The sequence below is a fragment of the Cottoperca gobio genome, chromosome 3 (genome assembly GCF_900634415.1).
Source record: "Cottoperca gobio chromosome 3, fCotGob3.1, whole genome shotgun sequence".
Taxonomy (NCBI): domain Eukaryota; kingdom Metazoa; phylum Chordata; class Actinopteri; order Perciformes; family Bovichtidae; genus Cottoperca; species Cottoperca gobio.
Genome location: NC_041357.1, coordinates 17,839,620 through 17,854,552, shown reverse-complemented (window position 1 = coordinate 17,854,552; position 14,933 = coordinate 17,839,620). Strand labels below are relative to the sequence as shown.

Here is a 14,933-nt window from a genome sequence, read left to right as displayed (position 1 = left end):
CAAAAACAGACTACTGAGCTTTTTGAATGATAAAATACTGGATTTTGTTCCCATCTTTTGTGCCTGGAGTTTAAGGTTAGAGTTAGTATTATCTCTTATGCAGGTGAAGAACAGGCAACCAGCTGTAGTGATGCAACGTTTTCAATGCTTGTAACATAAGATGTTAGGTGATGTGAGGATCATCAATCTGTCTTTGTTGGCACTAGTTGGTAGGTGTCAGGGCTCTGTGAGACTGATACCCTAATCAAAAGGGATGAGTCTCAACTCTTAACAGGGAGTATTAGCCTTAAATAACGGCTTTCATGCATCTGGATTTCTTTTGATTAGGAAGTCACTGGACTGGTTCTCCACCTGTTAATCTAATAGGACAGACAGTGCACGATCTGCCTGGACTGCAGAGGAGAATCTCTCCCGCTCCAGGCTGTGACAAAAGAAGAAAAAGGATACTTTTTATACATGTTCTATAATTGGACCATTTAAAGGTCTGAGATTAACTTGTGTGGAGGGTCAAGACTCTAGGTATTAGAAAAGCTTTTCCTTCACACTAAGCCACTACGGAGTCTGTGCATGTAGTACTTTATGAGAAGTGGCATCACAGAGCTACAAAATGTGCTGCTTCCTGTCATTAGAGGTTAAAACATATTTGAAGGGCTTTGCCAGAGTCTGGACTGACTTCCCTGAAACTGCTGCAGGGGCTTCCTGATGGAAGAGTTGAGTTTTCTGCCAGATGCTGAAAAGAGCTGCTTGGGAATGCCAAAGACAGCCGAGGTCAGCGAAGAATATCAACAGAAACTCCATGTTGGCTGGAGAAAAGCAGGGTGCTGCCCTTTACTACTGTGAGCCTGTCATACTTCAGAGGGAGCAGCTTGTGGAGTTATGTGTGGAGTTTGTGTTTGTGTTGTGTATTAGTGATGTGAAAACCCAAGTAATCCCCCTGTAAGGCTCAGATTGCTATACAATCTGTGACTAAGGTTGTGGTCAGACTTTAGGCAGCAGGTATCACTTCACCGGTGCCACTCATGCGTGGAGGTAGTTATAGTAGTCTTGAATACAAATCTTGTGAAATTGAATGACCAACATTTTTTCACCTTTAAACTCCTATAAATAAAAGTGTTTTAAATAAATTGTTGTCTTTTTTTTGTAAAGTTTTCCATTCACTTAACTTTGGTATAAAAATCAACTTGTTTGGGAAATTTAGTGTTGGGAAGTTTTCTCAAGATTTGTAATTAATCATTAATGTAATGAAACTTATTCAATTTGATTACTTTTTGATTCTAACATATGTTTTAAACTGGGCAATAAAACATTAAATTAAACCAGGAAGTGTACACCTCACAACAACACAGTCCAACTTTTTAAGGTCCTTTAATATAACTTGAATTCAGATTGGGACAGAGCAACCACATCTTTACCAAGTTATATTCTACATACAAGCGTTTTACCGACAATAATATCATTGGATTGAACCCCTTTGTAAACACTAACATTTTGATTAGTACCTGTAATTTAATTATATTTGTTTCCCCTGTAACTGTAGCAGATTACAATTCATGTAATTTCATTCCGTAACTCCGTTCATTACAACGTATTCATTTTTATTGAACATCAAGTCTCTTTTATTGTGATCAAAGTTACGTTAGGATTGTCTGGTAATGCATACTTTATGTTTACTGTGATGGATCTATCTGGTTAAGCAGTTTTCAAGTTTCTACAAGTTCATTTTCAAAATGTACTCAAGTTAATTCAAAGCAACACCTCATCATCAAAATTAAAGAAGTGTCATAACTCTTCTCCAATATGTTTTGCAGATATTTTTTGCCTTAAGGGCTTTAATATGTAAAAAAGACTGACTTTTCACTTGAGGTGTCAGTCTTCACACATCGTGTCAATCTGAGACACATTAAAACATCTCAAACACCATGGCATACTTTGGGAAAAGGTTAGAAGTTAATGGTGTAAAATATTCAAAAGCAGTAATATTATCCTTTAACGCTGCATCACGTGAATGTTTTACATAACTTAGCTCTGTTATACATAGACATTGAAAAGTGCTCTGCAAAACATAAACCTTTTAACCATGTAAACTACTGTAATTCTGCTTAAAGCAGTTACAAACTGACTGGTTGTGATTTTCCATGTTTTAAATGTCAGACAGACTTGTGTTAAGCCTTCCAGACTTTCCTCCAACACAGAACATGCTCCAAAACTGTGAGCTTCCAAGGCAAACATGCATTAGTTGTGTTTTATAGTTGGCACTGCACAACTTCAACTTCACTGGTTCCAACTGGCATCCTTTCTGCTTTAGCTTCCAGCTCACACAGACTTGATCTTTGGCAACTAGTTACTGGATATCAAACATGTTTGAAAAGCAGTTGCACGGCTGGCAGCTGATCCATTTTATATCACAAACTTCAAAAGGGAATGAAAGGGATTAATGGTATCTGGTTGGCAAAAAGTCACCACCTGCTACAAACACATAGCCTGAACCTCTTTTAAAAAGTCAAGGTGCCTGCACCCAGACAAAGGTGGAGAGAGCTGTCCTCTCTGCGGATTATCAGCAGCCGAATACAAGTGGGGGTTTTGTATTGTCACTGGTAATTATGTGCCTCCTGAATCTGATGAATAATCTGTGCGACAGCCTGGAAAACACTTTGTGTGGTAACTAGAGAGCTTCACTCATAAGCAAAGATTTTAAAAATGTGTAGTGAGGTTTTTATTCCAGTGCTGAAAGTCCCTCTTGTCCTTGTTTTCAGGAATGATATTGTTAAATTCATTTTGGGGCAGCTGTGTTGAATATTGACTGTTTTTATTTGTCATGTTGGATGTACCTGTGAATGCTGATATCATTGTGTTTTTGTGCACAGTAAATTTGAGGTTGCAGATGTATGAGAATTTCATTCACTTCCTCTTGCTTTGAGCTATTTAAATTAAAACACCCAAAGTCAAAGTGTCTGCCACACATTCATCACCTTCTCTCCTCCTACTCCCTCTCATATTTTGACAGCCTTACTACAAACTGTTTAATAAAAATACTCCACCTGACAATAGTATTATTATAGTGATTGTGTAAGTGAGTTTAGTGTGACATAAGAACCCTGTGAACTTTATAAAGAAGCATGACGTGTAGGTTGCGATTGTATCCAAACATCTGAGCGGACTGCAGATTTAATAAGCAGCCGTCATCCTCTCTCCTCTCAACATGCTCCATGTGCTGGACAGTTGCTATTCCCAGAGCCAATTACTATGCAGGTGGTATTACTGTGTTCTTCTTCAGGAGATTAATCCACACAGTAAAGTGATTATAGTCTCATCTGTTAGGATGTATAAAACTCGATATGATTTAAAAAATGGAGCAATTTTAAGATCATTTTCTACCTTTTAGAAGAATAGCACAAATAGCAGACTAATGGGACTTGCAGTGCTAAGCTAGTTTTCACCAGCATGCACATTTATTTTTGCTGACAGATTCAATACTGGTTTGTCCCCTTGCTGTTCACTGCATTGCCAGTGAATGTGTATACTCATGCTTAACCTTGGATGTTTATGAGGTTGTTATCTAATTTATTTGCTAGGCCTCCATGTACACAGACAAATTATTTATTTCATCAGTCTTTAACCTTTTGAAATGTTATTCAAGAAATGTCAGTGCAGATTGCTCTTCTTGGTTCTGTGGGTTTGTCTCACTAAACCAGATGTTTGTAGAAGTGTCCTCTCACTGCAGTGTCACCTTGCTGTGCTTTTCTAAACGTGGTTTAGTCTTATCTGTGTCTTCTTCTTTTGCTCCACATTCACCTTTTTTATTCTCATATTACACATCTTTAATATGCATAACAATAACTGTCTTCTCTTCCTCTCCTCACCTTCTCTCCTGCACCCTTTTCATGTGTCTTATTTGTCACACTCCTCCTCTCCTTTTGTTCCTCTAACAGTCTCCTTCTCTCCCCTCCTCTTCTTTAGGAGCTGCTCTTCAGCGTATGTGCCCTTAACGTCATCTCCACCATTGTGTGTGCTCTCGCTACTGCCATGTGCTGTATGCAGATGGTCTCGACTGATGTGCTGCAGATGGTGAGTGTGATGGAAGCGCAGATGCCAACAACAATAGCTGAATTTATTTTCTTCTCAGTGACCAGCCTGCTGTTAAAAAATAATAATTATATACCGAAGATTACTATCATCAAACACATGCAGCTCAGGAATGATGTGCCTACTTTTATCTGTTTTAAGATAATTAATGTTTGAGTTTGTGGTTAAATCCTCCTGCTTGGTAAACACAAGTGAATGTACACACACGCAGTGACGCACAATTGCTACAGGACTTCTCTTGTCGTGTCGGCCTCTCAGAAATATTTTCCTTAAAGGTACACCGTCCTCAGTGTGACCCTCTTTTGTCATTTTATGTGGAACAATGAAACTATTACCAACAGCTAAATGCTATCAGTCATGAGGGAAATTAGCATGGCCAAGCTCCACTTGTGTTTCTTACCAACAATAGTTATTTAATGGCTCTAAACCCATTAGCAACTGGAAAGGTAAAGGAACACTGCCAACTCAAAGCACATATGAAATAGCTTTGCTGTAACATTTGATGCAGGAGCCTTTTACACATTTTATAAACTATGCTGTAAATTAAGTGCATGCTGAAACGAGTCCAGATATTAAAAGTGGAGCTCTGGGCTGGAAGTGAAGCTTGGTTTGACAACAGGTTAATGTGGCAGGAAATCAGCAGTAATCTCAGCTTTATAGCAGCTAGTGAAATGAATTAAGTTTAACTCAGAATATATGTGATGATCAACTGAAAACATTAATGTGACCCACTAAAAGATTATTATATCTAATCACCATGATTGAAAACATCTTCAACAACTATTTATAATCCTGATATTATTTTTTTGTACTTCTTATATTGACAATAGGTCAAATGACTACATGTATCTGAAAGGGATCGCTCGTGGTGGTGAACCTGCAGAGAATTATCACCTGACTCTGCAGTTCTCCTCAGTGCTACAGAGCTTTTTTTTGCATCTTTCAGCTCATTGTTTTGGTTTTCGGGCACACAACCGCCTATCAGTGTAGTCTCAGTTGCAGCTGTTGTCATTGAAAAATATCTGATAAACATATTGTAAGAAAATACCTGCCCAGCACAAAACAACAGACTGCTGATGGAAATAGTGGAACATTTAGCAGCAAAAGAGGCAGATAATAGACAGAGCTGAAAGGAGATAATAAATATTGGACTTATAATTATGAGATGTTCAGAAACATGATTCTAAATTAATGATAATGTTGCTCCGTGTCTGCAGGATGTGTTGATAGGAAACTGTTTGCTGACATATCAACTTTATCGGTCGGTGTTGTGTGCGATGTTGTTTCTAAAACCACTATTTGGCAAAAGAAAAATCCGTTAATGCAGGTTTAAACAGTGATAACTACAGACTACTTTTTAGATCCCTGGGACAGGACTCTGGAGATTAGGTTGTTACTGTTATACCTGTGACTATTTAAGAAAAGATAGACAGACGATAAAAATAAATTTGTCCAAAGCTGTTTCAAATACCCAGCAATTAAAAACGGGACTGAAACATCATTCTCACGTTGACATAAGGACTTAATTCCCAGTTGGTCTCTGCTTCAGTGGCACAATTTCAGATGATGAAAGCTGTGGACACATCGTTCTCAGAGCATCTAGTCTAGACCTGTGAAGATCTGTAATGCATTTTGGTGAAATTATTTAATAATTAACTAATGACCAATGAATTGGGGCAGTTCTTTTTCGTGTTTGTTTGATTCTATACTCATTTGTAAATACATGTATGAAAATAGAAAATTACAGTATTTGACAAAGGAAAACACCAAAGCAGACATGCACACCAGAAGAACAACTTCTATTATTGAAGTGGCTGAACATGGCGGCATCTAACTATTTATTCATGGAGAGAAAAGGCAAGGCAAGTTCATTTGTATAGCACCTTTCAACATCAAGGCAATTTAAAATGCTTTACATAAGCCTGAGAGACGATAGAAAAAGATAGAAAAGAAACATGAGGCAATATAAAAAGACAATTTAAAAATGCATACATATATAAAATATTAAAAAGAGTACAACAAAATAAAATAGAAGATGAAAATAGGCTGAAATAGAAAAGACAAATCAAACAGTAGAATAAGTAAAAGATAAAGGACAAAGGTATTGTGTCTTCCCTCCAACAGTCTCGCAAAGTTTCCAAGAGTAGACTCATTTTCCCACTTACCACAAGAGGTACTAATCTTTCATTTAGCTCAATAAATGTAACCAAGTCAATAGCAGCAGTGGCAGCCTGGAGATTAGAAAAGCAGGCTGGCTGGGAAAGTTGTCCCACTTAGAAACGTCTGAGTGAAGAAAGTAAATGAGCAGTCCTTTCAGAGCTGCTGTTGAGGTGTCCTTGAGCAAGGCACATGACTCGCAGTTGCTGCAGTGAAGCTTGTTCAGTTACCAACAAGCACAGATGCACAAAAGTCACATTTGCTCAGTCATGCCTCCCTGGATGACTTGTAACCAAAACATACTGAATAAACAACTAAGAATGCAATACCATGTGTAATAAAAGGCTGATAATGGTTGTTTTTATGCTGTGTTTCAGTTCATGCCGCACAGAGCGCGAGCCCTAAATGCTGACTGTATGACCCCCCATGGAACCATCCTCCACCAAACACTGGACTTTGATGAGTTTATTCCTCCCATTCCCCCACCACCATACTACCCCCCAGAGTACACCTGCACCCCCTCCATGGATGGACAGAGGTGAGAGGCAGAAAACTACAATGAGCATCACATCTTCTTTCAGCGCTAACACAAAGTGCTCAGTGCTCCCCGAACTCTGGTTCTGAACTTCTGGGATTTGTGGATTTCTTTCAGGGAATACACAATAAACATTGTGATTCGCTAACAAATATAATCCACATTTTACCAGACACAATTATACACAACAGCCTACTTATGAATCAAAATAGAAACATTTTGTAGCTCATAATACTTTGGCCAATCCCGTACATTTTTGTTAGATTTTCAAAGACACTCATTTCCCTTACTTAGTGCAAAACTGTATGTTGCTGCTTATTACAGTACAAAAGTGCAATTCCGCTGTCATTTCCATGTCCAATGAATAACTTATAAAACATTTGTGACATCAGATCTATGTGCACAGCCAAACAACTATCAATGATGATGTAAGTGCAGGGCAATCCATAAAGTCATAATATGTGTTACATTAATTGAAACAAAAGCTACAGGTTCATTGCAGTGAGTATACATTACTGATTTCAGTGGGAATAAATGTGTCCTATAAAGGTCCTCCCTGAGGGCACCAAATCAAATTGGTAATAAAGGCACTACATGTTTTCCTTGAAGTACATTGGGCATTGTTTCTTGGATTTAAGTTGTATTGTGGGAACTACATGTACAGTTACACAATTACATTGCTTTAGAGTCATATCTGAAAATGTTCTGCAATATGTATTGAAACTGTAATTCTGCTGCTTACTGCAAGTGATCCGTAGTTCAGGATACTGTACCACAGTGCAGTTTCTGGGGCTGCATTCATATCTGAAAGATGACTGAGCGGGAACTGATAGTCAGACTTGCATTTCTCAATATTTCAATAACTGCAAATTATATACATTTAATATTGTTTTGAGCCTATTAATTGTAATTTCCTACCTTCCCCTCCACAGACACCTGAAATGAATCAGATACTGGTGGCATATATTTGATGTAAAAGTGGTCATAATTTGAAGAAAGAGCAGCAATGATTGCAGAATTATTAGAAAGAATGATCATATGTCTCGTAGGTCAGGCACGGGATGGACGTCTATGGGTGCCAAGGGGACACAGCTAAGAAAAGAAAAAAGACGTTTACGTTGAGAGGAGCTAAAAGGACGTAGTCTATTACATTTTCTCTCTAGTTTGGAGCAGTAACTGCCAGTAAAGCAATTTTGTCAGGTTAAAAACTGCTTAGCATTACCTTACAATCTATGGTGAATATACAGATGCCAAGGGCAACATTTGCATCAGAAGACCACATTTGCATCCAAATCCATCATATTAAGCAGCATGTGTCTGTATCTGACTGTGACCATCACATGTGGCATTATTCATCCATGGTCAGCTCAGAGCATTTCCCCCCACTAAGCACCTGAGACATCCGTGATTCTCAGCTGTTGTGAAAGATGGGTCGACCCCCTCCCTCATCACTACCTTCATTTTATCAGTCTTACCAGAGAGAGTGCTGCTTCTGTAGCCATTTGGCAGGAAGCCACATCTGTTTGTCAATTATGCCATAAATATAACAAGGCAGAGGAAGCATTTATGGTGTCCCTGCCCCGGGCCAGGGATGTGTCATGACATCATCATGCCTCAGATGATTGGTGGAAACCCGCAGGTTTTATTTCATGCTCTGCCACTTTAGAGCAGAATGGGGTTGTAATTAAAAGATATGACTTCACGCATGGCTGCTTATTCTTAATTGGCACCACTGGAAACAGTGGTGGTGCACATCGAATAATACTATACCCATATAGTATAATATCTAGATTGGACCGTTGGTGACAAGAGGATCATTTTAATGCTTAATTTCTTAATGATTTTATTAGGCAATATTCTGTATTTTTGACTGGGATAGGATGCAGTCAGATTTGCTGCGTCAGTTTCTTAAACACTGTTTAGACTAAAGACTGTGTGACTGGCTCATTCGTCACTCTTTGTATTCCAGTTATTTGAGATATAATTTGGATTTTTTTGTTTATTGTTTGATTGAAACTCTGCTGTTCTGCCCTTCACAGAGGCCTGCACTTGGACTTCCCCCATTCTCCCTTCAGTGCCATCTATGGGGTGCCCATCAACAGCCCAGGGACTCTGTACCCAACGGACCTGCCTCCTCCGTATGAGTCTGTGGTGGGGCAGACCCCTGCCAGCCAGGTGAGAACAATCAACAAACAAAATACATACATTTTACATATGTGCATTGGCAGCCACAGTAGTAAGAGTCTACAGTCAATGCTCTATGTACGCTGGCACATCAATGCTTACAGCTGAATGCATCAGCATGTTAACATACTCACAATGACAATGCTAACATGCTGATGTTTAGCGGGTATAGTGTTTACTATGTTCGACATCTTAGTTCCTCGTGTTAGTAGGCTTACATTTGCTAGTTAGCAGTAAACACACAGCACAGCTGAGGCTGATGGAAATGTCATTAGTTTTGCAGGTGTTTGGTCATAAATACATGTATTGGAGAGAATTTAACATGATGATGGTAATTGATGAAAGGTCAAAGGATTACCAAAGTTATTGCCTTTTACTTAAAACCTTAAATGTCAACCTTATAGTGGTGCTAAACCATGAGTGGCTGTTCCAAATGGTATCTAGTAGATGTTGAGATACAAAGTGATGGAACAACTGACAGATCAACTTTGCCATCCCTAGAGGCAGCAGCGCACCAGTTTGAAATCAGGTTTTCAAGGTCTTTTCAAAGTCTGAAATGTGAAAAATAAGTACATTTAACCAACACAACCAACTTGTCAGATGTTCTTCGCTTTGTTCAAAATGGCATTGGTACTGTTTTCATCTTCTGTCTGCATGTTGAGAAGTCAAATCATGAAGGTAGAAAATCTGTCAATTTAATCTGAGCATTTATCTGCTGCTTCAGATTTACTGAGGCGGTCTGATGTTGAACTGATCAGAGCTTTTTACAGGCTGAATCTTCGCTGCATGTCATTGTTATCAGCTAAAAATAACGTGCGAGAAAAATATTCTATTATATTCTCACCATCATTTAACACCATAGGCTTTCAACCCCTTATTCATGTTAAATCCATGGTTCTCTTCACAGTGTTATATAGGACTAAAGGTTTTCTCACCTGCAATAGATTAGCAGCAGTTGCTGCAAATAACTAGTAGAAGCAGACATTGATTGACAGGCGGAAGAAACTCAGCTAATGGTTTCAGGTTCAAAACCCGCGAGAAGTTATATGAACGAATATATGTCATATAGTGTACCTTTTTAAAAGCCCATTAGCAAATCCAATTAAAGCTTATTATTAAACTCTACAAGAGACAGTAGTTTCTTTCTAAGTGATTATTTTCTGTTAGTGTGTTGTGGACTTATAGAGCCCTCTACAGACCAACTGTGGTGTTGAAGGTTAGGTGCCACACAGCTATACATCAATACAATTTCGTTATCCGCTCAAATAATTGTATGCAAACAGTGCTGTCCTGTTGTCCATGTCCATTAATCATTTTCTCTTCACAGGTCACCACCAGCATAGAGCAGCAGGCCACTGAATCCAGTCTGTGTGAGAGAAACACTACTGCAGGATTCAGCACTCAAGGTAATGACAGTTGAAAGGTTGCAGAGGATTGTCAAATGTCTTTGTCTATTAGTAGTCCTGATTTTTGATTATTCCCCCCCTATTCTCAGCCTCGGTGGACAGTGCGTCACTGATGGTGTCCGAGGTGGCTGATCAGGACCAGACTTGCTCCTCAGAGGACCTGTGCTCCCTGGAGGTCCAGGGCTCTGACTCCTCTCCCTATGGCATGCTCCACGCTGCCCCCATGGAGGGAAGCTGCACCAGCCTGGAACTTTGTACGCGTGAACATCGTGTCCTGCGTAACACTGATGCTCGCCCCAGTGATACAGGATACAGTGAGTCTTCACAGACCCAGGATTCTCTGGAGCGCTCCCCGGACTGGTCCTCTGAAAACTTTAGCAATCTGGACCAGGAGGACAACACACATCCATGTGAAGAACTCAGGGCTACAATGCACATATGCGACGAGCTTGCATCAGCCAAACATTTACCAGAGGAGCCACCAAAAGCGTCAACACACTCCCTCATTAAGGCACGAATGATGAGCCGGAAGCTCACACTCCCTGTCACTATCCCCCAGCCACCTCAGCCTTGCTCCCCCACCTCCGTGGCCTCTTCTGGTGGAACTTCAGCCATCAGTCCTATGGCGCCTTCTCTTTCCCCCTCCCCTCCTAGCAGGCCACGCAGCCACAGGCTGTGTTTCAGTGTTTGGTCATCCTCATCCACATCGCAACCCCCCTCTACCTCAGCCCAAAGTGGCTACTCTCCCTCAGAGAGGCCTCGGGTGCTCCGAGCAGCCAGGAGGTACCGCAAACTGGCACGCATAGTCCGTTCCACCAGTGACCCCATCTCCTGCTCCTCTACAACAGGAAGTGAGTGTGGCAATACACTTATACTACAGCTCAAATACATCCATCTACAAGCTTAAATGATTAGTCAACTAATACCATTTTTAAGCAAACATTCTTTAGTTCCAGATTCTCATATGTGAGCTTTTGCTGCTTTTCTCTGTTTTGTATCATTGTAAACGATCACTGGGTTTTTAACTGTGGAGCAGACAAAACAAGATATTGAGGACATCACCTTGGACTCTGAGAACATGACATTTTAAAGACAAAACAAATCATTAATTAAACAAAAAAATAATTGCCATATTTATTCATTATTAAACTAACAGCCTCTTATTGTCAATAAGCAATAGTGGACCACTAACCAGCAACAGCTCGTGTCTTCTTTGTTGTGTCCACACTAAGTTTCTTGTCTCCCTCTACAGGAGAAAATTGTGGCTGCGCCTCAGCAAGTAACCCTGCTGCTGAAGATTCAACTCATACATCACCAGAGCAAGGTACCATCATAGAAACTGTGAATGTGTGTAATGGTGGGACATCTGCTACTAAACAGCATTCACATCTTATCTTGTAAAAATAATTAGACTTGAATGACAATCTGGCAGGGTGGAGAGCTAATTTAACAAACTTTATTGAAACAAATATTAGTTATCGTCACTGTCCAATGAAAACCAACGTTGATGATCTTTAATTTTTAGATAAACTGAAGTATTAAATACCACTTAAATAAACTATAAAAACCCCATAGGCCTATTGGATTATCTGAACATGCATTATCACAAAGCTGGAAACCAAAAATCACAAATTATAGCTGAGCTGATAATGATAATATGTTACGTCATTGACTTAGAAAACTGTGATTTCACTTTACCCAAAGCTCTAAATCCACAGGTATTAGCCTTGATTTGAAAAATGTGTTTTTAATGTGTTTTTCTTCTCTGTTTTATCTTCAGAGCTAACAGACGTTACAACAGGTGTAGTTGGAGCTAAACCCAGTCACATAAGTGTCAGGAAGCAGCAAAAGGAGGGCAAGAAAGTTGACATCCACCTGAAACCCCGCGCCCTTCACACACACTCCTCCCACGAACGCCCACACTCCCTGGCTGACTTTAAGATGTACAAAGACACCAAAGTACTGGTGGCCAAGTTCCTGGAGCATTCAAGCTGCAGCCTACCTCCTGAAGTCCAGCAGGTTGTCAACAACATCAAGTGTGTCATCAAGTCGGATGAGAAACACATGGAGGAGGCCATTTATAGTGCCAACGTCATAGATCAGGTAACTGAATTAGACATTGTATGTCCAATGATAGCAGTTTGTGGGCCTGTTTCTAGTTTTATTGGTGAGCATCAGCATACACGACTATAAGTAGATATTAGGCTAGCAGCCCTGTGAGGCAGTAATGCTCATTACACGCCAGAAAACAAACATTAGATGGATGAAAATGGATGGTTCAATCACATGATTGTCTTGTAAAAAACAAACAAAAAACAGACAGCTACTAACGTGTGTCTCTCTTTCATTCTCGGCTATGTTTTTTTGCACAGGTGATGACCCAGCGCATCACTGGCAGTCCCCGCAAGCGTGGGCACGAGGATCTTCACCTTCAGAGCTGCGGTGCTTTGAGTTCGTCCCCTTCTATGCGCCGTCCAAAACACCTCCCACAAACAACCAGCGCCTCCACCAACCCACTGGACTCCCCCTCCTCTGAACAAAGCCTTGAGTGCAAAGAAACTATTCTCTGACCACTCTCCCAACAAGGACTCGGGTCAAAACTCTGAGGGCGTTTCAGAGTGCTGGTGTTGCAGCCACGCTGTGCTGTGCAGCGGACGGCTGTAGAGTAATGAACGACTCTTCCAGCAATGAAAGATCATTTATCTTCACAGTGTGACTGCAGCACAGGCAAACTGAAATGGTCTCATACTGTATCTCCTAGTGCCCTGTGAGACCGTGCCAAGTCATCAGCAGAAATGGTAGCAGACTCTGAGCCTGCCAGTATCTATAGTGGCTTCTTTCTCATCAGAAAAACAAAAGAATGTTTCTCCCTCAGGGGATCTTTTCTACTGAGTTTCATCTCTTTAAAAAAAAAAAACCATCTGAAAAGTTTGGATTTGTGACTCAAAGACAAAAGGAGTTATCAGTATTCCTCTTGTCCTCATAAGAAACAGAAAGAAATATGTTTGTATTAAACTGTGAACTGAACAGACTGGGCATTACTAGCCTTTGTTTGCAGACTTTGTGGAACTGTTACTGATAGGGTGGTGAATATTTTGTGGTGCAGCTGGTTCAAGAACATCACAGATGTGGATTATTTAACTTACCTCATTGTGTTACAATTCTTATCAGTGTTAAAATAAAATATGAGTTTGTATCTTGTGGTTTGTGTTTGTATTTGAATTCATGTTTTTTTTCTGTATCATGTATGTCAGTCTGTATGTGTTAGTATTTAGAAAATCTGGTCACCTCTAACAGGACTGACCAAAATTATAGAAACCCTGGACAATACAGTAGCCTTTCCATAACAATCAACTTGGTGAAGCTAATATATGTATTTTTTTTTTTTAATTCAAGTTAGTGATATTGTAGTTGGTAGTGTAGTGTTTAGTTAAATACCCAGTGATGTTACTTTTAGTCAGTGTTGGTAAGAATCTATGTGTTGACCACTGGGCAGCTTTCAGGTCATCATGATTTTTCAGACCTTTCCCCTTGCACAATTAGCTAAATTTGCAATGCTTGTGACTGAAACACTAGCAAGTCTTACAGAAACTAGACCAGAGTGACAAAGGCAGAGTGAAAAAAAGTTATTTTAAGATGAATACCAATTACAACAATAGGACATGTTTGGCGATATTTCACGCAAAGGTAAGTTTCAAGGCAATTTACAGAAGTGTAAAGAATACCTAATTCACTTGGTGTGTAACTAGCATTGGTATTCAGCAGTGTATATGTATATTCCAGTTAGTTAGTGCAGAGAAGGCCTCTAGGCTGCTGACAGTAATTTGGAGAGAGGTGTTAATAACTCTTAATTATTAGAAAATAATAACAATCAGAAAGGCTGTACATAATCTTTAAGTAACTTTAAAAGCCTATACTTGCATTAAACTTTACGGTTAGACTTAGATTACAGGCCCCACAAATTGCGTCCTCAATTTGTTTTCCATTCAAAATGACTTTATTATTGATTTGTTTGCCGATATCAGGTCAGGTTGTTCATGAAAAGTAAGGTATGCACACCGCCCCAGGTTTGATTGAACTAAATATATTTATTTGAAATAGGCTTCTATTGTTGTAATGCATATGTATGCTTGTGTTTTCGAGACTGACACGCAACGCTTTCAAATCTAAACTCTGGACCCTTGTGCCGTTATAACTGTAAAGTATTCTTTCAGTCAGCCATGTGCTTCCGGTCTTTAGGCGCTACTGCCTATGCGAGAAGTAAGCCTTCAGCCCTTTCTGTCAGAAATCTCATTTTGTTTAGGCAACACAACTACTTGATTAGGTTTAGAAAAAGACAATGGTTTGGGTTCAAGCAGACCCTTGCTGTCAGAAAGCCCTCAAGGCTAACTTCTCCCATGTGCGCATTACAGGCGATGTTTTCATACAGTGTTATCACTTTCACCGTGTGGCCGATGCATTCTTCATCGTCATCATTAAAGGCACAAGTGCACACGTCATCATTAAAGATATACGTATGCAGACTGGTTTATATACAGTGTGTTAAGCAAAGCTAATAGCAATGCCAC

At 39.8% G+C, this 14,933-nt stretch overlaps 1 protein-coding gene across 2 annotated transcripts in view; it reads left to right on the top strand.

Moving 5' to 3' along the window:
• fam189a1 (family with sequence similarity 189 member A1) overlaps positions 1-13,304 on the top strand; it is an 85,428-nt gene extending 72,124 nt beyond the window's left edge. For both annotated transcript variants that reach the window (XM_029455361.1, XM_029455353.1), the window contains exons 5-12: positions 3,958-4,065; positions 6,618-6,778; positions 8,815-8,950; positions 10,287-10,365; positions 10,455-11,216; positions 11,618-11,689; positions 12,146-12,468; positions 12,738-13,304. In XM_029455361.1, the coding sequence (XP_029311221.1) occupies positions 3,958-4,065; positions 6,618-6,778; positions 8,815-8,950; positions 10,287-10,365; positions 10,455-11,216; positions 11,618-11,689; positions 12,146-12,468; positions 12,738-12,935 (1,839 nt within the window). In that variant the 3' untranslated portion in view covers positions 12,936-13,304. The remainder of the gene's footprint in view (positions 1-3,957; positions 4,066-6,617; positions 6,779-8,814; positions 8,951-10,286; positions 10,366-10,454; positions 11,217-11,617; positions 11,690-12,145; positions 12,469-12,737) is intronic.
• Positions 13,305-14,933: the final 1,629 nt, after the last annotated feature.